Below are 25,480 nucleotides of genomic sequence, written 5' to 3'. Positions count from 1 at the left end.
AATAGCATTTTGAAAGGTACTGACTTGGCAGACTCATTGCCTCAAGTCTCCTGTGTTCTTCTTGGGAGACCTTTGAAAACCTATACAGACTCTTTAAGCCACAGTTAATGAAGTAATTTCATCTAAGTAGTAACTTCAGCACTGGGATAGTCTAACTCATTATTTAAACATTTATTAAGTATGCTGTGTCCTAAACACCACAACGTGAGGCATATTAAAGGCATAGCCACAGCCCACAGAGCTATGCTTTTTATGTATTTATAGTCTATCTTTAATTGGGGATTTCACAGTGTTTTATTTTTTATTTTTTTAATAATTTTTTATTGTTATGTTAATCACCATACATTACATCATTAGTTTTTGATGTAGTGTTCCATGATTCATTGTTTGTGCATAACACCCAGTGCTCCACGCAGAACGTGCCCTCTTTAATACCCATCACCAGGCTAACCCATCCCCCCACCCCCCCTCCCCTCTAGAACCCTCAGTTTGTTTTTCAGAGTCCATCGTCTCTCATGGTTCGTTTCCCCCTCCGACTTACTCCCCTTCATTCTTCCCCTCCTGCTATCTTCGTCTTCTTTTTTTTTCTTAACATATATTGCATTATTTATTTCAGAAGTACAGATCTGTGATTCATCAGTCTTGTACAATTCACAGTGCTCACCATAGCACATACCCTCCCCAATGTCTATCACCCAGCCACCCCATCCCTCCCACCCCCCACCACTCCAGCAACCCTCAGTTTGTTTCCTGAGATTAAGAATTCCTCATATCAGTGGGGTCATATGATACATGTCTTTCTCTGATTGACTTATTTCACTCAGCATAACACCCTCCAGTTCCATCCACGTCATTGCAAATGGCAAGATCTCATTCCTTTTGATGGCTGCATAATATTCCATTGTGTATATATACCACCTCTTCTTTATCCATTCATCTGTCGATGGACATCTTGGCTCTTTCCACAGTTTGGCTATTGTGGACACTGCTGCTATAAACATTGGGGTGCACGTACCCCTTCGGATCCCTACATTTGTATCTTTGGGGTAAATACCCAGTAGTGCAATGGCTGGATCGTATGGTAGCTCTATTTTCAACTTTTTGAGGAACCTCCATACTGTTTTCCAGAGGGGTTGCACCAGCTTGCATTCCCACCAACAGTGTAGGAGGGTTCCCCTTTCTCCGCATCCCCGCCAACATCTGTCGTTTCCTGACTTGTTCATTTTAGCCATTCTGACTGGTGTGAGGTGGTATCTCATTGAGGATTTTGATTTGGATTTCCCTCATGCCGAGCGATGTTGAGCACTTTTTCATGTGTCTGTTGGCGATTTGGATGTCTTCTTTGGAAAAATGTCTGTTCATGTCTTCTGCCCATGTCTTGATTGGATCATTTGTTCTTTGGGTGTTGAGTTTGATAAGTTCTTTATAGATTTTGGAAACTAGCCCTTTATCTGATATGTCATTTGCAAATATCTTCTCCCATTCTGTCGGTTGTCTTTTGGTTTTGTGGACTGTTTCTTTTGCTGTGCAAAAGCTTTTTATCTTGATGAAGTCCCAATAGTTCATTTTTGCCCTTGCTTCCCTTGCCTTTGGCGATGTTTCTAGGAAGAAGTTGCTTTGGCTGAGGTGGAAGAGGTTGCTGCCAGTGATCTCCTTTAGGATTTGGATGGACTCCTGTCTCACGTTTAGGTCTTTCAACCATTTGGAGTCTATTTTTGTGTGTGGTGTAAGGAAATGGTCCAGTTTCATTCTTCTGCATGTGGCTGTCCAATTTTCCCAACACCATTTGTTGAAGAGACTGTCTTTTTTCCATTGGACATTCTTTCCTGCTTTGTCAAAGATGAGTTGACCATAGAGTTGAGGGTCCATTTCTGGGCTCTCTATTCTGTTCCATTGATCTATGTGTCTGTTTTTGTGCCAGTACCATACTGTCTTGATGATTACAGCTTTGTAATGGAGCTGGAAGTCCGGAATTGTGATGCCACCAGCTTTGCTTTTCTTTTTCAATATTCCTCTGGCTATTCGGGGTTTCTTCTGGTTCCATACAAATTTTAGGATTATTTGTTCCATTTCTTTGAAAAAAGTGGATGGTGTTTTGTTGGGGATTGCATTGAATGTGTAGATTGCTTTAGGTAGCACTGACATCTTCACAATGTTTGTTCTTCCAATCCATGAGCATGGAAAGTTTTTCCATTTCTTTGTGTCTTCCTCAATTTCTTTCATGAGTATTTTATAGTTTTCTGAGTACAGATCCTTTGCCTCTTTGGTTAAATTTATTCCTAGGTATCTTATGGTTTTGGGTGCAATTGTAAATGGGATCGACTCCTTGATTTGTCTTTCTTCTGTCTTGTTGGTGTATAGGAATGCCACTGATTTCTGTGCATTGATTTTATATCCTGCTACTTTACTGAATTCCTGTATGAGTTCTAGTAGTTTTGGGGTGGAGTCTTTTGGGTTTTCCACATACAGTATCATATCATCTGCAAAGAGTGAGAGTTTGACTTCCTCTTTGCCAATTTGGATGCCTTTGATTTCTTTTTGTTGTCTGATTGCTATGGCTAGGACTTCTAATACTATGTTGACTAGGTGAGAATGGACATCCCTGCCACGTTCCTGACCTTAGGGGAAAAGCTCTCAGCTTTTCCCCGTTGAGAATGATATTCGCTGTAGGTTTTTCATAGATGGCTTTTATGATATTGAGGTATGTACCCTCTATCCCTATACTCTGAAGAGTTTTGATCAAGAAAGGATGCTGTACTTGGTCAAATGCTTTTTCTGCATCTATTGAGAGGATCCTATGATTCTTGTTCTTTCTTTTGTTAATGTATTGTGTCACGTTGATTGATTTGCGGATGTTGAACCAGCCTTGCAGCCCAGGGATAAATCCCACTTGGTCATGGTGAATAATCCTTTTAATGTACTGTTGGATCCTATTGGCTAGTATTTTGGTGAGAATTTTTGCATCCATGTTCATCAAGGATATTGGTCTGTAATTCTCCTTTTTGATGGGGTCTTTGTCTGGTTTGGGGATCAAGGTAATGGTGGCCTCATAAAATGAGTTTGGAAGTTTTCCTTCCATTTCTATTTTTTGGAACAGTTTCAGGGGAATAGGTATTAATTCTTCTTTAAATGTCTGATAGAATTCCCCTGGGAAGCCATCTGGCCCTGGGCTTTTGTTTGTTGGGAAATTATTGATGACTGCTTCAATTTCCTTAGTGGTTATAGGTCTGTTCAGGTTTTTTATTTCTTCCTGGTTCAATTTTGGTAGTTGATACATCTCTAGGAATGCACCCATTTCTTCCAGGTTATCTAATTTGCTGGCATAGAGTTGCTCATAATATGTTCTTATAATTGTTTGTATTTCTTTGGTGGTGTTTGTGATCTCTCCCTTTCATTCATGATTTTCTTGATTTGGGTCATTTCTCTTTTCTTTTTGATAAGTCTGGCCAGGGGTTTATCAGTCTTGTTAATTCTTTCAAAGAACCAGCTCCTAGTTTCGTTGATCTGTTCTACTGTTCTTTTGGTTTCTACTTCATTGATTTCTGCTCTGATCTTTATTATTTCTCTTCTCCTGCTGGGTTTAGGCTTTATTTGCTGTTCTTTCTCCAGCTCCTTTAGGTGTAGGGTTAGGTTGTGTATTTGAGACCTTTCTTGTTTCTTGAGAAAGGCTTGTATTGCTATATACTTTCCTCTCAGGACTGCCTTTGCTGCATCCCAAAGATTTTGAACAGTTGTGTTTTCATTTTCATTGGTTTCCATGAATTTTTTTAATTCTTTAATTTCCTGGTTGACCCATTCATTCTTTAGTAGGATGCTCTTTCGCCTCCATGTATTTGAGTTCGTTCCGACTTTCCTCTTGTGATTGAGTTCTAGTTTCAAAGCATTGTGGTCTGAAAATATGCAGGGAATAATCCCAATCTTTTGGTACCAGTTGAGACCTGATTTGTGACCTAGGATGTGATCAATTCTGGAGAATGTTCCCTGGGCACTAGAGAAGAATGTGTATTCTGTTGCTTTGGGATGGAATGTTCTGAATATGCCTGTGAAGTCCATTTGGTCCAGGGTGTCATTTAAAGTCTTTATTTCCTTGTTGATCTTTTGCTTAGATGATCTGTCCATTTCAGTGAGGCGGGTGTTAAAGTCCCCCACTATTATTGTATTGTTGTCAATGTGTTTCTTTGCTTTTGTTATTAATTGCCTTATATAATTGGCTGCTCCCATGTTAGGGGCATAGATATTTACAATTGTTAGATCTTCTTGTTGGATAGACCCTTTAAGTAGGATATAGTGTCCTTCTTCATCTCTTATTACAGGCTTTGTTTTAAAATCTAATTTGTCTGATATAAGGATTGCCACCCCAGCTTTCTCTTGGTGTCCATTAGCATGGTAAATGGTTTTCCACCCCCTCACTTTCAATCTGGGGGTGTCTTTGGGTCTAAAATGAGTCTCTTGCAGACAGCATATTGATGGGTCTTGTTTTTTAATCCAACCTGATAGCCTGTGTCTTTTGATTGGGGCATTGAGCCCATTTACATTCAGGGTAACTATTGAAAGGTATGAATTTAGTGCCATTGTATTGCCTGTAAGGTGACTGTTACTGTATATTGTCTGTGTTCCTTTCTGATCTATGCTGCTTTTAGGCTCTCTTTTTGCTTAGAGGACCTCTTTCAATATTTCTTGGAGGGCTGGTTTCGTGTTTGCAAATTCCTTTAGTTTTTGTTTGTCCTGGAAGCTTTTTATCTCTCCTTCTATTTTCAAAGACAGCCTAGCTGGATATAGTATTCTTGGCTGCATATTTTTCTCATTTAGTGCTCTGAAGATATCATGCCAGTCCTTTCTGGCCTGCCAGGTCTCTGTGGATAGGTCTGTTGCCAATCTAATGTTTCTACCATTGTAGGTTACATATCTCTTCTCCCGAGCTGCTTTCAGGATTTTCTCTTTGTCTCTGAGACTCGTAAGTTTTACTATTAGATGTCGGGGTGTTGACCCATTTTTATTGATTTTGAGAGGGGTTCTCTGTGCCTCCTGGATTTTGATGCCTGTTTCCTTCCCCACATTAGGGAAGTTCTCTGCTATTATTTGCTCCAATATACCTTCTGCCCCTCTCTCTCTTTCTTCTTCTTCTGGGATCCCAATTATTCTAATGTTGTTTCGTCTTATCGTATCGCTTATCTCTCGAATTCTGCCCTCATGATCCTGTAGTTGTTTCTCTCTTTTTCTCAGCCTCTTTATTTTCCGTCATTTGGTCTTCTATATCGTTGATTCTTTCTTCTGCCTCATTTATCCTAGCCGTTAGTGCCCCCATTTTTGATTGCACCTCATTAATAGCCTTTTTGATTTCGACTTTAGTTTTTAGTTTTTTTATTTCTCCAGATTTTAGTTTTATTTTAGTTTTTTTATTTCTCCAGAAAGGGTTTCTCTAATAACTTCCAGACTTTTTTCAAGCCCAGCTAGTATCTTTAAAGTCATGATTCTGAACTCTAGGTCTGACATTGTAGTAGTAATGTCCGTATTGAGTAGGTCCCTGGCAGAGGGTACTACCTCTTGTTCTTTTTGCTGAGGTGATTTTTTTCGTCTTGTCATTTTGTCCAGAGAACAGATGAATGAGAGAACAGAATGCTAACAGGTTAAGAACGTCTCCAGCAAATATACTCTGTACAAATCAGAAAAGACCTGAAACCAGGGGACAAGAAAGGGAAAGAAAGAAGAGAAAAAAAAAAAAAAGGAGAAAGAAAAAGATAAAAACAAACAAAAACAGAACAAAACAAAACAAAAAAAACAGAATATGATCAAATATGATCAGGCTAGTGCATAGATCAGTGCCACACACTAGCTTTTGGGCATATTTTGGTCTGTTAGAAGAAAGTGCCTGCTAAAATTTTAAAGGAAGAAAGACTTATATATGTACAAAATAAGGGTTGATACAATGAAGGGATGGCAGATGACTGTAAAGATGAAAATTATAAAAGATTTTATAAAAGGAATTGATAAGTTGTTTTTAAAAAGAAAGAAGAAGATTTTTTTTTTTAAGATTTTATTTATTTATTTGACAGAGAGACACAGTGAGAGAGGGAACACAAGCAGGGGGAGCAGAAGAGGGAGAAGCAGGCTTCCCGTGGAGCGGGGAGCCGGATGCGGGGCTCGATCCCAGGACCCTGGGATCATGACCTGAGCTGAAGGCAGACGCTTAACGACTGAGCCACCCAGGCGCCCCATGAAAGAAGAAGATTTAAAAAGAAAAAGAAAAAAGGAAAAAAAAAGAAAAAAAAGGGAGAGAATGTGATCAGGCAGGAGAATAGAACAAAGCCATACACTAGTGATTTAGGGTATATTTTGATCTGTTAGAAGAAATTGTATCTCAAAATTTTAAAGAGAGAACAACTTATATATATATATATATATATGCCAAAAATAAGGGTAACTATGAAGGGATAAAAATATGACTCTAAAAATGAAAAATAAAAAATGTTTGTTTAAAAAAAGGGATTGATAAGATGTTGTTTGAAAAAGGGAAAAAGAAAAATTCAAAAAAAAACAGTTAAAAAATTAACTTTGGGAAAAACTAATGAATTATGGTAAAAAAGCCATGAATTCTATGTGCAGTACTCCCCTAGCGCTGGAGTTCTCCCGTTCTCCTTGATCGGTAAACTTGGTCTTGGCTTGCTGGCTGTTCGTGCTGATCATCTGGGGGAGGGGCCTGTTGCCATGGTTCCCAAATGTCTTTGCCGGAGGCGGAATTGCCCCGCCCTTGTCGGTCCGGGCTAAGCAAGCTGCTCGCTCCGGTTTGCTCTCAGGAGCTTTTGTTCCCTGCAAGCTCTCGGTACAGCTTTGGAGGACCAGAGTGAAAATGATGGCCTCCCAATCTCCGCCCGGAGGAGCTGAGAACTCAGGGCCCCGCCTCTCACTGTGCCCCCAGAGAAAAGCAGTCAGTCACTCCCGTGTCCCCCGTCTTTGGCCGCACTCCGTGCTCACCCGGCCTGTGACTGAGCGTTTCTATGTCTGGCACCCGACCCTGTGTGGAGTCTCCAAACCCAGCAGATCCCTGCGGTGAGCTCCTGCGCCGCTCCTCCCTGGGGAGGAAGGGGAGTCTCCCCGGATCTGCCGCTTGTCGGGTCCCTGCTGGAGGAGCAGTGGCCCGACTGGGCCGCGGATCACAGTTTATGGCAACCCCGAGCTGAGAGCCCGCGCCTCGCCTCCGTCTCTGCAGCCGGCTTCCCCGCTCCGATGCCTGGGAGCTCTGCCGCACTCAGGCACCCCCGGTCTTTCTGTGACCCCGAGGGTCCCGAGACCACACTGTCCTGCGAGGGTTCCACCCCCCGCTTAGCCACTGGAGCGACGTCCCTCAGCGGAGCCGACTTCTAAAAGTTCCAATTTTGTGCTCCGCGGCTCTAGCACTTGCCAGAAGCGGCCGACGGAGGCCCCTCCCCCGCCGTCTGTCCTCCCGACTATCGCCTCGGATTCACTTCTCCGCACGTCCTACCTTCCAGAAAGTGGTCGCTTTTCTGTTCACAGTGTTGTTACTCTTCTTATCTTCGATCTCCTGTTGAGTTCGTAGGTGTTCAGAATGGTTTGATCCCTACTCAGCTGAATTCCTGAGACCAGACGAAATCCAAGTCTCCTACTCCTCCGCCATCTTGCTCTGCCCCCCTTCACAGTGTTTTAGACAGTGGACTGGATTCCTATTGTATTAGCTCTTTTGAGATGAAGACTGAAATCTTACACAATCCAGAGGACTGTTCTCTCACTTTTTCATGGACTTTGATGTTCTTGGATGCAAGGTGCTATATAAATACAAAGCATTATTAATGTCATAATTTGAATATTTGGCACTCAGGACAGGTTGTGATAAGCCTGCAAGGCTGCTTCATTGGGCGGGTTATGATTTCCTCTCCAGTGATATTTACACTTTGTCCAATTAGTACAAAAATTCCTTTATTTGGGGACTGAATCTTGGATTTAAATCTGCTGTATCATCTCCTGCTGGTGTTATGAGAAGCCTATACCTGATATGTCTAATTTACTTTCAGCCTTTCAGTGGGGTCTATCTGAATAACAAGGAATCAGGAATGTATCACTGTGTGTGCTGTGACAGCCCACTCTTCAGGTAAGGATCGAGAGAGGTACTGAAGGAGAACGGACCTCCAGATTTCTTACAGCTCTGTCTCATTCGAAGCCTGGGATAAATACATGCCTGTGTTGTTTTTAATTGCCTTCCTCATTTTGCATGGCTGCTATCAGGAGAGCTATTTCTATAAAATACTTGCCCGTCTTGATTATTTCCAGCATTTAGGGCAGTTAACGAGACTTCTTAGCCTATATTCTTTCTTCCTGTATCCCTGAGAAATAGCAAACAAATAAAACTTCGTAGGCACCTTAAGATAATGCTATTAGAATATTTTCCTGGGAAAGTATTTAAAGAAATCTAAACCATAATGGTATTTGCTTGGCCATGTGATTAAAACTATATCTCTCCAAGGGAAAATGGGTTTATAATTTAATTTGGGAAATGTAGAATTTTATGAGGATAGATTCCCCACAGTGCTTGACAGTAGTGAATACCATGCCCTCTTCTATATAGCTAAAAGTAAATTTAATTGTCCCTAGATTTCAAAGCCTCTTTTAAGTCAATCAGGATCTGAAATCTCTCAACAAAGGCTTTTTTGTTTAGACATGCCGGAAACAGTCTAAAAAAAGTAGATTCGATGAAGAAGAAAGGAAAACATCTTTGAAGTCCTGTTTTCAGAACTTCAAAGATATTTTCCTTTTTTCTGCATCAACTCTAAATTGGTTTAGAATAAAATATAAATCAAGCCAGCTCTGTGAATCTTCCATTAGGCAGTGCTTCATTACATCCTCTGGGCTTTGAGCAGACTGGGCTTTCTTGGGCTGCTGGCTGCTAATGTGGGCTGAATTTGGAAAGCCAGTCCCTGCCTGCAAGGATGAGGAACAATTAGGATTGATTTCCCTTCATGCTTACGGAAGGGCAGGTCTTTGCTCAGATTCGTTCACTATGTCAGTGGCTGGTGAGGAGACTTCTAGGTAGCGGTCGGCCCGGGATGGCCTGGGGAAAACTAAGAGAAGCAGGTTAATCTCAACAAAGTAAAATGTGGGACACATATTTCTGAGACATTAGTTATTCCTTGACATTTGGTTCTGTTAAGGAGGAGAAATAGGACCTTGAGGTGGCCAACCTGCTTTTAGTCAAAAAAAGGTGTGCCATGTGAAGATGTAAAGGACTGCCTTGTTACACTGTGGTAACCAGATGGATGTTCTTTTCTATCTTTGGACTGTGAAAACAAAAGATGAGAAGTTACCCTTATAAGAGCATTCTTCTAATTTGCATTCTTCAGTTTTTGACTTTATTGGTGTTCCGGTTTCTGCACTAGCAAAGTTGAGACCTTTTCCTACCTAGTGCCCACCATCCCTCACCACAGCAATCAGTCATGGATTCTCAGAATGCTGGAGCAGGGCGGGACCTGAGACCAGAGTGCAAAGTTCTGTCCAGTAGAGAATTCTGTGATCATGGAAATGTTCTGTATCTGCTCTATCAATATGGTAGCCACATGTGGCTCTTGAGGACTCAAAATGCTGCTGGAAGATGAATCTTTAATTTTATTCAATTTTAACTAATTTAAACCTAAAAGCCCACATGTGACCAGTGGCTTCTGTATTAGCACAATGCTAGTCCAAATTAAGGAAGTTGAGTGACCAACCGCAGGTCATGGAGATAGTGAAGCAGCCAAGACTAGCGGGAGAACCAGCTGATTCTCCAAAGCCCGTTTACCAAAGGCCATTGTGCTGAGCTGCCAGTTCACCAGCCTGACTTGTTTCTTTTTTAATCATTTAGTTTTGGTTGAAAAGTTTCTATTTTCTTTTCTTAGGGACTTTGGAGTAAGTTTCTGTTCCACTTTCCTGCTACTGCTGTTGCTACTGTAACTGAGACTGGGAGAAATAAGAATATATTTGTAAGAATCTCTTATGTTCCAGAATGTACTCTTCTTAAAGATGTATTTGTTTATAGGAGAGATGGTATAGGAGAGTGGCTAGGGTGCCTGGGTATACATTGCGGCTCCACTGCTGTGTGACCTTGGGCAAGTCTCTTAACCAGTCCATGCCTTGATTTCCTCACCTGTAACGTGGTCGCATGACTTCAGAAACCTGTGAGAGGATCAACTGAGTTACGAGGTAATGCATGCAAAAGCACCCGTGCCATGCCTGGCACGTGCCAAGCACTCAGTACACGTGAGCAACAGTTCTTCGTAGAGATAGATCCTTCTTCAGGCTATCTATATGAGTAAATCTCTGATAATGAGGAATTCTTGTGAATGTGTGCTAGTTAATGAGAGTCCGAAAGTGGAGATTATATTCCTGAGCATGCTTCCCATTCAAGAGGATAGTCTTAGGAAGATATTCTTGTTTTACATCTCATTCGCGTCTCTCCCTGCCATCCCAGTCTCCGGCCTTAATAATAGCGAGCAGGGCTGGAGAAAAAGTAATCGTTCCTTCAAATGCTCGTATAGGTAGAGTCAAAATGAGGCGAAAATTTGGTCAACCCAGAAAGAGTCAGGTAGATGTGGGACCGCTGCCTCTGGGCCGCTGGGCCGCCTGCTGCCTGCAACGCTGCTTTCACACACGGCCACCATGGTGCGTGTTCCGGGATACACACCTCCTCTCTGAGCCAGAGGCCTCTGATCCAGGGTTTCCAGGTCAGGAACACTCTTAGGATGTTATCGCTCCCCTGGGGACTCCAGTCTGTTGCTTTATTAACCTTGGAATCATGTGACTTTGCCCCCGCTTCCTGTGGTTCCCCTTTCTTCTCCTTCCCACTCTCGCCCAGCCATACCAATTCGGGAAGTGTTGATTAAAATCGACCGTGGGGCCACATATCTCATGCTCCTACATCTCCTCAGAATAGAGGGAATCTGAGAGCCTGATATTACTTACCTTTTTACATAATATCCGGATGTCCTGCATGTTACAAGGAACTAAGTAACACTGGTGAAAAGCCTTTTGTGTGTACCCATTCCTCCAAACGAGTGGAAATTCTTCTAAGATGTTATAGAGTTGGCAGTTCTCACCAGGTGCCTCTGCTGTTGGTTTGGGAGCTGTAGAATTTCCAGAAATGAAGAAAAATCAATGCAAATAACCATATAACAAACATGCAAACACATAACACACAAACACATAAGAACAACAACAACAAAAAACACTAAAAAAAACCCACCTCTGTGTATATGAAAAGAGATGATCCATTATGGTTTTAGTTTTCCAAGGGAGAGCCTTATAATCTGCTAATCATTTAACTATGTATATTGGAACTTCAAACTGGCCTTAAAGTTAGATTTCCACTCTTAAATTATGTATGATGGGCCTCTCATATTCCCTGGTAAAATCTCCAGATTCTGTATATTGCATCAATAAAGATTTATTGTTTCCCATAAACATTTTAAATGACTTTTTATTAGCCTTAGATTCATTCATTAAAAAACTTAATATATTCATAATTCTCCATCAAAATGCCTTTAATGATCACCAGTTACATGTAACATTAAGGGTGGAAAGGCTGTGATAAAAAGACACTTAAAATGTTTTTCCCTGGGCCAGGGTAGCTCGGATGAATAGTTTTGAACCCTTTCAAAAAGGGTTGCAAAAAAAATTGGACCCAGGGCTGCTCAAATTTCATGGGTATCTGTTATTAACAGTAATGATGTTTAAAAAACATTGTAGCTACTGACTTACGTACCATATGTCTGACACTGTGCTAAATACACTGTACCTAGAAAATATGTCAGGTAACCCTCTCAGCAGCTTTGTGAGGTAATAAGGCCATTACAGTTCTACCCATTAGGGCACTGAGGCTTTAAAAGAGTAAATAACTGGCCAAGGTCACACAGATGTATCAGAGCCCGGATTCATGCGCAAACCTGTTGAAAGTCAAGGCCCTTATTCCTCAAAGTTCTAAAATCCTGGTCTGAAGACCCCGGGAGTTCCTGGGACCTTTTTCGGGGATCTACAAGGCCCTCTCTTGTCTAACTGCCTGCCCACGAGGCCACATCTTCCTATATACTTCAGTCAAAATAAGATTGCAGCAGATTGAATGTAGAAGCACATATGAAGAGTCAATGGTCTTTCCTTTTTTAAGCTAGACATTAAAGAGACTTACAGAATTGTAAAACAGTGCAACTCTTCTCACTAAATGTTCGTTTCATTTTGGAAAATAGAGTTATCTGTCAGAAGAAGAGGTTATTTATGCGACCAGGTAATGAATTTATTATTTTAAAAAATAATGTAGAAATATTTTTAAATTGTTATAATTTCTAATTTTGTTAAGCATTGATACACATGATTCATGTAAAGAAGAGATCCTCAGTAATTTTTTAGTATAAAGCAGTCTTGAGATGAAAACGTTTGAGAATGACTGCATTACCCTAGACTTTCTGCTGGGGTTTGTGCACTAAACTGAGCTTCCTTCTGTGTTCATAGTCTTGGGATTTGATTATTTGCCACTTTTCCTTCTCTTTGCTCAGCTTTTTGGGTTTTTTGTTTTGTTTTTTGTTTTTTGCAGAGTTTACAATGCATTTCTCTCCCTCTTCCTTAGAGAGAGAGCTGTCTCCCTGCCATTAAAAAACTTTCAGTCTATTTTCCTGGTGCCATTTGAGGGAGCTCACCTTCAGAGCACGTGGAGAGTGGTTCTGTGGCGAGTGGATTCGCTTGTTGCCCTCCCACTCTTCTGGTCGGCCCCTCTGGCCCTCTCCACCTTGGCATCATTAGCTCCTGTGGGACTTGCCCAGAAGGGTCCCTGCACTGGCAGTGACAGATGAGGCCTGGAGGGGGTGCGGAGCCTGCCCAGTGTCGCCCAGCTAAGAAATGGCAGAGGCAGCTTTGGAATCCCCACAGGCAGGCAGGTAACCCGAAGGGCCCGCTGCTGACAGTGGGCGTTTCATCAGGCCTCCGGCTGCTGGGCCCAGACCCTCATGCCCTCCTGTGACCACGAGTGTCTCATTTCCATTTCCCCCTTGCCTACATTTTAGAGCTCTTGGATTTGATCTGGGTTTCCTAATACGCATCACAGGTCACAAAGCCCCTAGTGTTTTTCAGTCCCTGTCCGATAGAGAGAGGCCTTCAGCATCAAAGGAACAAGAGGTCCTTTGACAATGATGAGATGTGTTTAATAGTGAAAGTGCAGTGGACGAAGTTCCCATGGAATGGATTGCTCCTGTAACTGGCCTGGCGATCTGGCAGAGGAGAGAGGGGGTCAGACCCTGCTGGGTAGAAAAATGAGTTGGGTCATAAAATGCTCTTTGTATGTTAATAACGTCTTAGCAGCTGCAGGCTGGTGAATGTCTTCCACAGTTCCGAGAAAAAGTACTGCTCCGGCACCGGGTGGCCTGCCTTTTCGGAGGCGCACAGGGCGTCTGGCTCTGATGAAAGGGACACGGGCATCCTGAGACGTGTGGACACCTCATTAGGATTAACTCGCACCGAGGTTATCTGCAAGCAGGTGGGGTTTTTTGTGTTGTTTTGTCTGTTTGGTTTTCCCCGATGCTGCCCCAGCCCAGGTGCCACAGAGAGTCTATGTGGTGTTAAAACCTAGGAGTACTTTTGTCACTGCAGCATGCTGGGTTTCTACGCTTGCTGCTTCTCATCCCTCTCTCCCATGATTCTGGGCACCGTAAGGAAGAGAAAGAACCTTCCTGAGCCACGCTGAAGTAGCCTTTCCTGCTTCTAGCCTTCCAGAGATGGGCCAGAGTGAGGGTCTGAAAGAAGGAGTGGGCCCTGCATGTTGTTTTGAATGGGGACAGACAGCAGGAAGGCCCAGGGTGCTCGGCATCTCTCCGCCTCCTTCCCACTCTGCAGCACGTCACCAGAAGTCAGAGGGGCGCTGCAGGGAATGTTGGCACATTATTCCTCCCGCGGGTCTGGAAGGAGATGGTGCCTTAAATCCAGACAACAGGCTCATTTTTATATCCTTGGGTGCTTACTTTTTTAGTTTTTTAAAACACCAGAGGCAAGCAGATAAACATAGCGTAGTCTTATCCTCATCAAAAAACCATAATAATACACTGGTTGCAACATTACCGAGTACTTACCTAGGAATTGTATTAATGCTTTACGTGCACTGTATCAATTAATCATCACAAAAGCTTTAAGTAGGTATAATTGTTAGTTCCCATTTTATAGATGAATAAATCAAGACCTGAGTTAAATAACTTGCTCACATTCTCACTGATAGTTATTTACCTCTACCATGCCTTGCATTCTTTCATTCCTTTTTTTTAAAGATGTATTTATTTATTTGAGAGAGACAGAGAGTGCACACTCGCATGACTGTGGGAGTGGGGGGAGGGGAAGAGGGAAAGAATCCCAAGCAGACTCCCCACTGAGCATGGAGCCCAACTTGGGGCTCGATCTTGCAACCCATGAGATCATGACCTGAGCCAAAACCCAAGAGTCGGGCGCTCAACCAACAGCCACCCAGGCGCCCCGGCATTCTTTCATTTCCTACATGCATTCTGCTGTGATGGACTTTTTCCCCCACACAAACACTGGAGTGGGGCAGCCATGTGGGGTTCACCAGTCTAGTTTGTCTAGAGAACTTTGTCTCAGTGGAGAAATGACAGAGGCTTCTCTCCTTTGCAGTGTGAAGCCCATCTTGGCCATGTGTTTCCTGATGGACCCGGGCCTAGTGGTCAGAGGTTTTGCATCAACAGTGTGGCCCTGAGGTTCAAACCAAGGAAACACTGACTGTCTCCAAGGATCCCTTTCTATCGCCACTGCTTCATTTACACCCTCAATTATCAGTTTATGTGAATGACTTGTTTTATTTACTACCAAACTAAGCAAAGTTTGCTGCTGGCACCAAGCAAGTCCCAACTTCTGTAATTGATTTACCTGGAATCAGCCCAACCCCAACTCCAGCTTGGATGGTGAAATTTCACAGAATGACAGAGGGGCAGCCATTTCCGTCCAATTGACTTCTGTAGGCTTTGCCTGGGACCAGAGGGCGTGGCTCTTTGGGAATATTAAGAAACTAATGGACTACAAAGCAAAAATTCCTACAAAACTACCCTGAACTTTCCATGGTGTTAAGTCCTTTATGGACATACATAGGTGAGGGATCAAGAGAAAAGAGGAAGGAAATATGGGATCAGAGTAATCAATAATCCCAGCACTGAAAGAAGTACCAAGGACTGGAATTATGGAAGAGCAGCATTTGGGAGGCACATATGGTGATCAATGGGATGCATGATTCTTTTTCAAAATTTTAGAATGTCTTGGACATTCTGGTTTTGTCCCTTCTACTGGCAAATAAGTTCCAGTGGGAGTTAGTTAGATTTCAGTGATAATGAGTAAAAGTGGCTACAAAGTTAAGCTTTAACATGTTCAAATAAAATATTGAGTAAACTTTTATGTGTGCTTTTTGTCTGAGCCTATGAAGTTGCTCTTTTATAAAAACAACACTGTGGGGCGCCTGGGTGGCTCAGTTGGTTAAGCGTCTGCCTTCAGCTCAGGACATGATCCCGGGGTCCTGGGATTGAGCCCCACATTGGTCTCCCTGCTCAGCGGGGAGTCTGTTTCTCCCTCCCCCTCTGCCCTGCTCGTGCACACACACTCTCTCTCTCTCTCAAATAAATAAATAAAATCTTTAAAAACCTGGAATATTTTTTTTAAAATCTAAATCAAATACCAAAAAAAAAATTAGATTACATGTTAGTAGGCATTTGGTTATAGCAACACTAATAGGAACTCAACTGTTTCATAAATTGAGAGTCTTGAATAATTTGCTATTGAAAGTGTTTAAATTATTTGGGACATAATAGAAAGGAAACAGTTATTCCATTTCTTCTCCTTATCAGCTTGTAATGCATTATGCAGCTTTTTTAGTGGTTACCTTGGAAATAACAACATGCATCCTAAACTTGTCACAGTTGTATAAAAATTATTACTTTTTGCTACTTCTGCAAGGATGCTAACCTCAGAACACTTTAACCCCATTAACACCCTTCGGTATTTTGTGTTACTATCCCTATGTATTTAATTTTACACACATTTTAACCCCCACAAATCATTATTAATTTATATGTCAATATTTATATTTACCTACATTTTTGCCCTTTCTGTTCCTCCTTATTTCTTCCTAAAATCCTGTTTCCCTGTGGGATTATTTTTTTCTGCTTGAAGAATTCCTTTTTGTTTTAGTTCATGATTCCTAGTGACAGATCTTCTGTTTTTTGTTGGCTGAGAAATGTATTTATTCTCCTTTGAAATGTTTAAAGCTTTATTGAGGAAGAGTTGACATACAAAAAAGTTTCACATATTTAATGTATAATTTTGATGAGTTTTGTCTCCTTTCATTTTGGAAATATTATTTTCCCTGGCTATAGAATTCTAATATAGAAAAATTTTATTTCAGCATTTTTAAAATTTTGTTCCATTGTCTTTGGCTTCCATCATTTTCTCTGAGAAATAAGTTGTAAGTGATATTGTTGCTCCTTTGAAAGCAGCATATTCCCTTCCTCAACCCCAGCTATTTTTGTGAATTTCTCTTTTTATTTGATTTTCAGCAGTGTATGTTGTGCCCTGGTGTGGTTGTCCTTGTATTTATTGTGCTTGGGGTTCACAGAGTTCTTTGAATCTTTTCATCAGTTTTGGAAAATTTGATTTATTCTCTCTTCACTATTGCTTTTTCCCTGACCTCACTCCTGTCCTGCTGGAACCTGAATCACACAAAGTTAAGACCATTTATTGCATCCCACATATCTCTAAGATTCTTTTCTGAATTTTCCCATTCTTTTAAATTTCTGTACTTCAGTTTGCATATTTTTTGTCAACATGCTCTCTAACTTACCAGTCTTATCCTTTGGCTCCTCTAGTCTGCTTTTATTTATTATTTATTTTTTTAAATTTGTTTGTTTGAGAAAGAGAGCCCGTGAGTGGGGGAGGTGAAGGGTAGAGGGAGAGAGAGAATTACAAGCAGACTCCCCACTCAGTGCAGAGCCTGACATGGGGCTTGACCCCACGACCCTCAGATCATGACCTGGGCCAAAATCAAAAGTCGGACACAACTGAGTGAGTGCTCCATCTGCTTTTAAACACATCTTCTGAAGTCTTAATTTTAAGTGTTATACCTTTTTTAAGTGTTATACCTAAAATAACAATTTCTTTTTTATGCATTCTAATTCTCTGTTGAAGTTCGCCATCTTCAACAGAGAAAAATGTGTATTCCCCCCCTATTTTTAATCTTTGTTCTTGAACATATTAAGCAGTTTTAAAAGCCCTGGTTAGTCATCTTCACTATCTGGATCACCCATGGGTATATTTTTTCTTTTGATTTTTAGTCCTATCTTCTTGCCTTTTGGAATGTCCAGTAGTGGGCTCTCATACATCTCAGATGTAATCCTCCAGACTAAGAGGTTGGAGAAAAGGGCCATTCAGAAATACTGACTAATCGGAAAGGTTCCTTAGCCCCATTTAGTGACCATCTCTGTAGCACTTCTTGCCGTGGTGGTATGCCTGATTTCGGGAGTGTTTGCCACAATATCTGTTAAGTTTTCAGTCTGACCGTATTTTCATTTAAGAAAGGCCTCCCCTAGAAATAGGAACAGTTATTGGCATCCTAGTCTACCCACCTTTCTGGAGGCTTCTGCCATTCCAACCAAGTACGAACTGTGTAAGCACTCTCACACTGAAGCACTGAAAAATGCATGTGGAGGAATGATAGCAATTTAATAGAATATGATTTTCATCTACTTCCCAGACATGGTTTTCTTTGGCCACAGAAGAGAATATTAATAATTTTTTATTGGATTGGCAATTTTATAGATTAACTTCATATGCTGTAACTGTATTTCTACCTCTCACCATCAAATTAGCCCCCATACACACAGGGTTAAAAAAAAAAAAAAAGCCGTAGTCAGAAAGAAGTTGAAACCAATGACTTGTTTGAGTAGAGTCATGACTGATGAAATGATCATTGGATTATGTGTTGGGCTGGTTACACCCCTGTTCCTCTACCTTAGCGGCAACAACAAAAAGCCCAAAACATTCTATAAGAGACTAGTTTGACTTATATTGCAATTCTGATGCTAACCACCCAGAGTGTGGGGCACAGTCCTCAACAAGACTCCTCTCATGTCCATTGCCAGTTGCAAGTTAAGGGTACCTCCTAAGTTACTTGAACTTCCGACCAACTGGCTACAAATTCAGAGGTGCTCCTAGGACCTCCTTCAGTTTCAGTAATTCACTAGAATGACTCACAAAACTCAGGAAAGTGCTATACTTATTAGTACAGTTTTATTCTAAAGGACACAAATCAAGACCAGTCAGTGAAGAAACACATAGTGTGAGGGTCCAACACGGAGATTCTGTGCCCTCTCCCTGTGGAATTAGGTTGCATCACCCCCCGCAGCACATGGATATGCTCAGCAACCAGGATGCTCACCAGAGTTTCAGTGTTCAGTTTTTACTGGAATTTCATTACATAGGCGTGACAATTGAATCACGTGAATGAACTCAATGTCTATTCCCCCTTCCCTATCTCCCAGAGATAGGGAGGTTGGGCTGGTATCATGTGGCTCAAACTCAAAGCCACAATCCTCTAATCACATGGTCGGTCTTACCATCATAACCAGCCCCCAACCAGGTCATCTCCTTAGCATAAACTCAGGTAAGTTCCAATGGCCCTTCATGAATAAGACACTCTTACCACTCAGGAATTTCCAAGGGTTTAAAAGCTCTATCTCAGGAACCCAGAACAAGGATGAGACAAATTCTCTATTATATGACATTTAAGAAATAACACTACATATCAAATATTATAGGATATTGTCAATACTATATTCATAGCCTTAAATGCTTTTCTTTTTTTATAAAAGAAAGTAAGTGAAGTAAAAGATTCATTTAAAGAAGTTAGAAAAAAGAGTAAGGTAATCTTAGTAGATATCTTAATAGGATAAAGAAATGACAAATTAAGAGGACACAATGAATTAGGAGAGAAATTTATTAGAGTAAATTATCAAATGAGTCTCTGAAAAGCAGCAACAATGTAGAACAAACTTCCAGTAGCTTTAATCAAGAAGAAAGAATATCCATCTGAACTAAAATAGAAATAAAATATGGGGCATAAAAACAGATACAGGAAATTTTTAAATTGTTAACACATGCTCTGTAGAGCTCAACTGAGAAATACAGATGTGTGGATTTTTTTTTCACTGAAGTATAGTTGACATACACTATTAACATCAGTTTCAGGTATATAACATAGTGATTCGACAATTACATACATTACAAAATGCTCACCAAGGTTAAGTACAGTTACCATCTGTCATGATACAAAATTACTACAGTACTATGGACTGTATTCCCCATGCTGGACTTCTCATCCCTGTGACTGACTGACTTTATAAATGGAAGTGTTCAGTTCTTATTCCCCTTCACGTCTTTCATTCATCCTTCCATCCCCCTCTGCTCTGGCATCCACCCATTTAGTCTCTATTTTTATGAGTCTGATTCTGTTTTTGCTTGTTTATTCATTTGTTTTGTTCTTTTAGATTCCACAGATAAGTGAGATCATATGGTGTTTGTCTTTATCTGACTTATTTTCTAGTTCCATGCGTGTTGTTGTGAATGAGAAGATGTCATTCTTTTTTACGGCTAAGTAATTGTGTGTGTGTGTGTGTGTGTGTGTGTGTGTGTGTGTGTGTGTGTGTGTATACACCACATCTTTATTCACTTATCTTTCAATGGATGCTTGGGTTGCTTCCATGTCTTGGCTATTGTAAGTAATGTTGCAATAAACAGAGAGGTGCATATATCTTTTTAAATTAGTGTTTTCATTTTCTTTAGGTAAATACCCAGAAGTGGAATTACTGGATTATATGATATTTCCATTTTTAACTTTTGAGGAACTCCCATACTGATTGATTTCCATAGTGGCTGCACCAATTTACGTTCCTTCCAACAGTGCAGAAGTGTTCCTTTTCCTCCACATCCTCCCCAACGCTTGTCTTTTTGATACCAGCCATTCTGACCGGTGTGAGGTGATGTATCATTGTGGTTTTGATTTGCATTTCCCTGATGATGAGGGATGCTGAGCATCTTTTCATGTGTCTGATGGCCATCTGTATGTCTCTGTTGGAAAAATGTCTCTTTAGGTTCTCTGCCCCCATTTTTTAATTGGATGATTTATTTTTTGGTGTTGAGTTCTATGAGTTATTTGTATATTTTGGATATTAACCCCTTATTGGATATATGATTTGCAAATATCTTCTCCCATTCAGTAGGCTGCCTTTTTGTTGAAATGTATGATTTCTGTAGAAAACATTAAATTATCAAAATTGCTATAAGAAGATATTTAAAAAAAAAAGAATTTATTTTTAAAAATTATCTCCACATCCAGCATGGGGCTCAAACTTAGAACTCTGAGATCAAGAGTTGCATGCTCTACCAACTGAGCCAGCCAGGACCCCAAGAAGATCTTAATATCTGAATAGACTAATATGCATAGAGCAAACGTTAGAAATTATTCATAGTTGCCTCTCAAAAATAACTCTGGACGTGGAGAGTTTCATGAGTGAATTCCTTCAAACCTCCAACAATTCATATGCCATATACATAGATTTAATATTTGCAAAACTAACACAACACTGACATTAAATCCTGTCAAGGTAGAGGATAACATAAAGGAAGGAAATAAATAAACCGATTTTACCTAAGAAAATAGATGTGGAAACATTAAGCAAATTACTGACAAAATGAATTTAATAGGATATTAAAAGAATAAAATGTAACTTTCACTTTGATCAGTATGAAAAACTAGATTCTTTAAGACAAAATAGTTTAAGACAAAACAGAACCTGCCCAAAACATATTGATTTTTTCAAATTATATCGCTAACCTACAAGACATAACAGAAATCTTCCAGACATGTTGGGGGTGGTGAGGGCAGGACTCTAACGAAGCGAGGGCCCTGAGCACTCAGAGAAGGCTGGGCTGCCTGGGTGTGGGGAGTGGTTAAGCCAACATCACTCGTCCATTCAAGTATTCATTCAACAAGTATTTAAGGGGTACTTGCTGTTTGCTGGGCTCTTCTCTAGTTACGACAGACACAGCAATCAACAACACAGATGAAATCTCTGAGCTCCTGCCCGCATTTGGAACGATAAGAGTCTGTAGTAGAGGAGATAGGCAGGGGATAAATTAATACGTATAATAAGGTTTTAGATGGTGCTAAGTGCTATGGAGAAAAATCACGCATGGAAGAGGACAAAGTATGTTGGGTGGGCTATAATTTTAGATCGGGTAGTTGGGGGAATGCCTCACTGGGAAGACGGGCAGAGGAGGGAAGAGCATTTGGGCAGAGAGAAACTCACGCCATAAAGTTCATGTGGTGGGAGTGTTCGTTATGAACAGCGAGGAGACCAGTGCGGCTGAAGGGGAGTGAGTGAGGAAAAGAATAACACACAGTAGGATGGATTAAAGGTAGATATACTGAGGACACCGAAATTTGGAAAAAAAAATAATGGGAATCATAGAATAAAAATTGGAATAATACAATTAGAAATTGCAGTAAAGCCCAGGAAGCAGGGCTCCTTTTCGTAGGGAGAGCTCCTCCTTGCTCGTCTCCGATTTTCTCCTTAGTTTGTGTGTATTCCTCTGAAGCCTGCTTCCTTCAGGCTGGTCAAAGGGTCCGAGTGGTTGGGTTGGCTGTAACTGCATTTAGGAAAGGAAAGGGGCGCCCGGGGGGCTTAGTTGGTTGAGCATCTCAGGTCATGAGTCCGGGGTCCTGGGATCGAGCCCCTCGTCGGGCTCCCCGCTCAGTGGGGAGTCTTGCTTCTCCCTCTGCCTCTCCTCCCTGCACATGCACTCTCTCTCTCTCTTTCTCATTCTCTCTCTCTCAAATAAATAAAAAATAAATTAAAAAGAAAGGAAAGAATGGAGCAGACACATGTCACATCGCCACCAGCGCATACATCCTGTCCTGAATCATGAAGTTAGGTTTAGCTTAAAAACCGAGTTGGAAACGTGCCCAGGTAGACGCTCACACGCTTACCAAGGTGTAAACCTCAGTCTGAAGGCTGATGACTCTGCAGGTGTTCTTCCCGTCCTCACAGGCGTGTTGGACACACCATTAGTGTGGGGGGTGTTAGGGGCCTGTTCCTCATATATTTGTTGAATCATATTGTACATCTGAAACTCATATAACACTGTATATTAACTATACTTAGATTTAAAAAAGAGTGAAAACCCAAGGACGTTTCTCAAAAGTTACCAGTTGTGGCTTGATCCTGCCCTGGCATAAGCCATAAACAGCATGACCCAGCCCCCCCGACGCAAGGGTGACTTGAACACATAACATTACCAGTGACCTTCAGAGTCCCAGGCCTACTGATGCCCTGGCATTGTAAGGTGGCCCGCGAGAGGCCACTGGGGCTTGAGGACTCCAGGAAAAGGCCGTTTTATCAAGGCACCAGCAAGCGAGGAGTTCTTCAAAGAATGAGTCGTCCACAGGCTTGCTTTCTACATCTGTCCAGTCTCCTCTGCCCATACTCTCCGACCTTTCTCCCATCTTAGAACGCACCGAGGGTCCCCCAAGTCTCGCTCTGGGGAGCAGGGGTGGGGAGGTGGCCTTCGTGGCTGGCCGGCTGAGGTGAAAAGGGGGCATCCCTTGGGGCTGCATCCCAGCCTGTGTGAGGGAGGGACATTTGTATCTGAGACGTTATCCAAGACAAGATCCTGGAGTGCTGGAACAGGATGCGCTCAAGGCTGACTCTTTATCCTCGTCCCAGAGAGTTCTGAACAAAAGAATAATTCCTGTTACATTTAGATGCCAATTATCCTGGGGGCGGGGGGAGGAAGAGATGAGGGTGGAGGGAACATTCCTAGTAATCGGAGTGTTTGGCTGATTGGTAACTGTTTACAGCTTGTTTCTTTCTAGTGCGTACCCCTTGAAATCATTTTCTTTGTAAATGTGAAAAGCCATATGAAAAAAAAACAACAACCTTGATTACCCTTCTTTGTATTTCAATCAGCAGCATGTCAGCCTCTGAATAAACTATCATTCCTTCACAGTGCCTGTTGAGAACATTTAGACTACATTTAAAAAAAAATACCTTGGTAGGGGTCTCAAGAACAATTAGCAATTAAAATAATCTATTTTCTACGCTTCCATATCAACAGGGCCGCTTGATTGAGTTCACAGTCTCAGGCACGGCTTTGCTCAGGAGGCTCGCCTTGCCCAATCCAAGCTGCTGGAATCACCTGAGGCATCTTAAATGTTGGGAGACAGCGCCCCGTGCTCCCAAATCTATTAGCGCGTCAGTCACTTTAGAACCGAACTTGATGCCTTTTCCAGAGAATATGCTTCTAGGGGTCACCAGGGCTCCCCTTGAGCCCTCCCACCCCCACCCCGGAGCCTGGCTTCGCCCACAGATGCTAGTCCGGCGGGGTCAGTCCCAGAGTAACAGACTCCCAGCACCAAGCCCTGCTACACAAAGAAGAGAACGAAAAGTCGCTGGGTCCAACCCCCAGTGGATTTTTACAGATAAACAACCCGAATCCCAGCGAGACTAAACTACCTCGTGATGGCCGTGGCACCCAAGGTTCCTGAACCTCATGCCAGTCGCCCCCCCGCCCCGGGGGTGCTCTTTATGGGTGGAAATTGGCTTAGGTGGTTTCTCTTGTGGAAAAAGCAAGGTGTGTGCTTTGCACAACAGTTCGGGTGTGATCCTGATTTCAGGCAGCGGAATAGACTTGAGGACTTCTCAAGGCCAAGGTCAGGCCCAAGAGTCTGAGAGCTGCAGAAAATATGGTAGAGCTCTGTATAAGTGGGTGGCCATCCTGCATGGCCTCCTTGCCCGCCCTCCGCAACCTTCCCGGAGCCCGCACACCAAGGCCTGCAGCAGGGCCAGCCCTTGCTGAGGGGGAGAGGCGCCACCTCCCTGGTCAGGGGGCACCGGCTCTCACACCCCCATGGGCAGCTGATGCTGTGATTTTGCAGCCTGGGTCCCTCTCTTGTCCCTGCAAGTACTCCAACGGGTGTAGGACCGGGGGATGCCAATGGCAAGGACCAGGGTGACCTGGGCAGGGGACTGACACTGAGAAGAGTCAGCAAGACACGGTGCAGCAGAGAAGAAACATCCCCAACAGGAGCTAAGCCATTGCACCTGGGCCCGGAGTCTGGGTCAGGAATGGAAGGGAGGGTCCCTTTGTAGAGCCCCTTGGGTGACCATTTCCACCTTACCTAAGACATCCGTCATCCCTGGAGCCTAGGCTCAGCTGTCATTCCAGGATCAGAATAATGACTGCATGGTAAGAACCCTCCCTAGGGCCTCCTCCCTCAGGCAATTCAGAAGCAGGCAGGACTGGGAGGAACAGACAGAGGGTCCCCCATTGCCAACATGCATTGAGACCTGGTTACCACGTGACCCTCTACAGAATATCTTCAGTGGGCCGGTGAGGCCTAGACTAAACTCAGTTCAGCGACACTTGCAGAATGTCCGAGCTAAGCTTCAAAGGGCTTTGCCATTAACAGCAAGCCCCCAGAGCCCAGGGACCCCCCCCAACCACCAGAGATCAGGATGCACTTACCAAAAGTGGCTCGGGCTCATTCTAAAACTAACAGGTTGATAGTTTATGACACAGAATAACCAATTAATGAAAATGATAGTAAAAATAAACAGTAAAAAAAAAAAATCAACCTTTTATAAGCCTTTAAGCATTTTTTCACTTCTGTGATTTTTTTTTTTTTGAAATGTAGGAGTGCTTGCATGAGAATTGCAATATTTATGAGTCCTAGGACTATTTTATGAATTTATGTACTTTTTTTTCTTTAGGAAATTGATTCCAAAGTGGGGCATTTTTTCCTAATTCATTTCAATCAGTATGCTTACTCTTGCTTGCTTAACAATGCTTTCTGTGAATTTAAAATCTCCTCTTGGGTTCTAGGTAAATCTCTGAAAGGCTATTGATCAAAACTAATCTTTCATATCACTAGTCTTTGTATTGTTAATGTGTATGCGCTCCAGGATTACTTGTGTGTAAATGCATCCTCAAGTAATATTGTCCACTCCCTCAGGTATTTTGCTTTTTAAACTGATAGGAGTTAGTTTTCAGTGAGGAATTCCTGCTTCACTGTTCCAAGTAAGAGTCCCCGAATTGTGCGTTCTGCCTGAGTGCCGGCGAGATGGAAGGTCATGGCCGCAGGAGGGTACATCAGGCGCTAAGATGCTGCGGGTGTAACTCATGTTCCCGTACCTGCCTGCACTCCAGGGTGTGTGTTTATAGAGCAGAGGACAGCCTCCGTTCTGCTTCTGGCCCCTGGGGGAGGGCCGGGGGGCTTCCACCATCCGAGGAAGGAACCCTTTTCATGAACATCTCTATAAGGTTCTAGAGAAGCGGCCGGAGCTTTTCAGGAGAGTCTTGAGGAGAATGGTGCACGATGGGGGGCAGAGGGCGGGAGAGGGGTTAGCACAGTGGTGGG

General features: G+C 42.3%; 1 protein-coding gene across 7 annotated transcripts in view; it reads left to right on the top strand.

The window, feature by feature from the left end:
- The window catches only part of MSRB2 (methionine sulfoxide reductase B2), a 36,736-nt gene extending 12,034 nt beyond the window's left edge, over positions 1-24,702 (top strand). The window contains exons 3-6 of one of the 7 annotated variants that reach the window (XR_003610957.2): positions 8,028-8,104; positions 13,324-13,501; positions 19,846-20,039; positions 23,179-23,264. Coding sequence is in view for 6 of the 7 variants with exons in the window: in XM_028114164.2 (XP_027969965.1) it covers positions 8,028-8,104; positions 13,324-13,501; positions 23,179-23,571 (648 nt within the window). In the remaining variant the exon portion in view is untranslated. Of the gene's footprint in view, positions 1-8,027; positions 8,105-13,323; positions 13,502-14,640; positions 15,410-19,845; positions 20,040-23,178 lie in introns of those variants that run through there. The other 6 variants (XM_028114168.2, XM_028114165.2, XM_028114164.2 and 3 more) reach the window with 6 other exon arrangements.
- Positions 24,703-25,480: the final 778 nt, after the last annotated feature.

This window comes from Eumetopias jubatus, unplaced genomic scaffold (assembly GCF_037043125.1).
Source record: "Eumetopias jubatus isolate StellerSeaLion01/CBP00866 unplaced genomic scaffold, mEumJub1_p1.0 scaffold_8, whole genome shotgun sequence".
Classification (NCBI taxonomy): Eukaryota; Metazoa; Chordata; class Mammalia; order Carnivora; family Otariidae; genus Eumetopias; species Eumetopias jubatus.
This window is presented reverse-complemented; position numbering and strand designations above follow the sequence as displayed.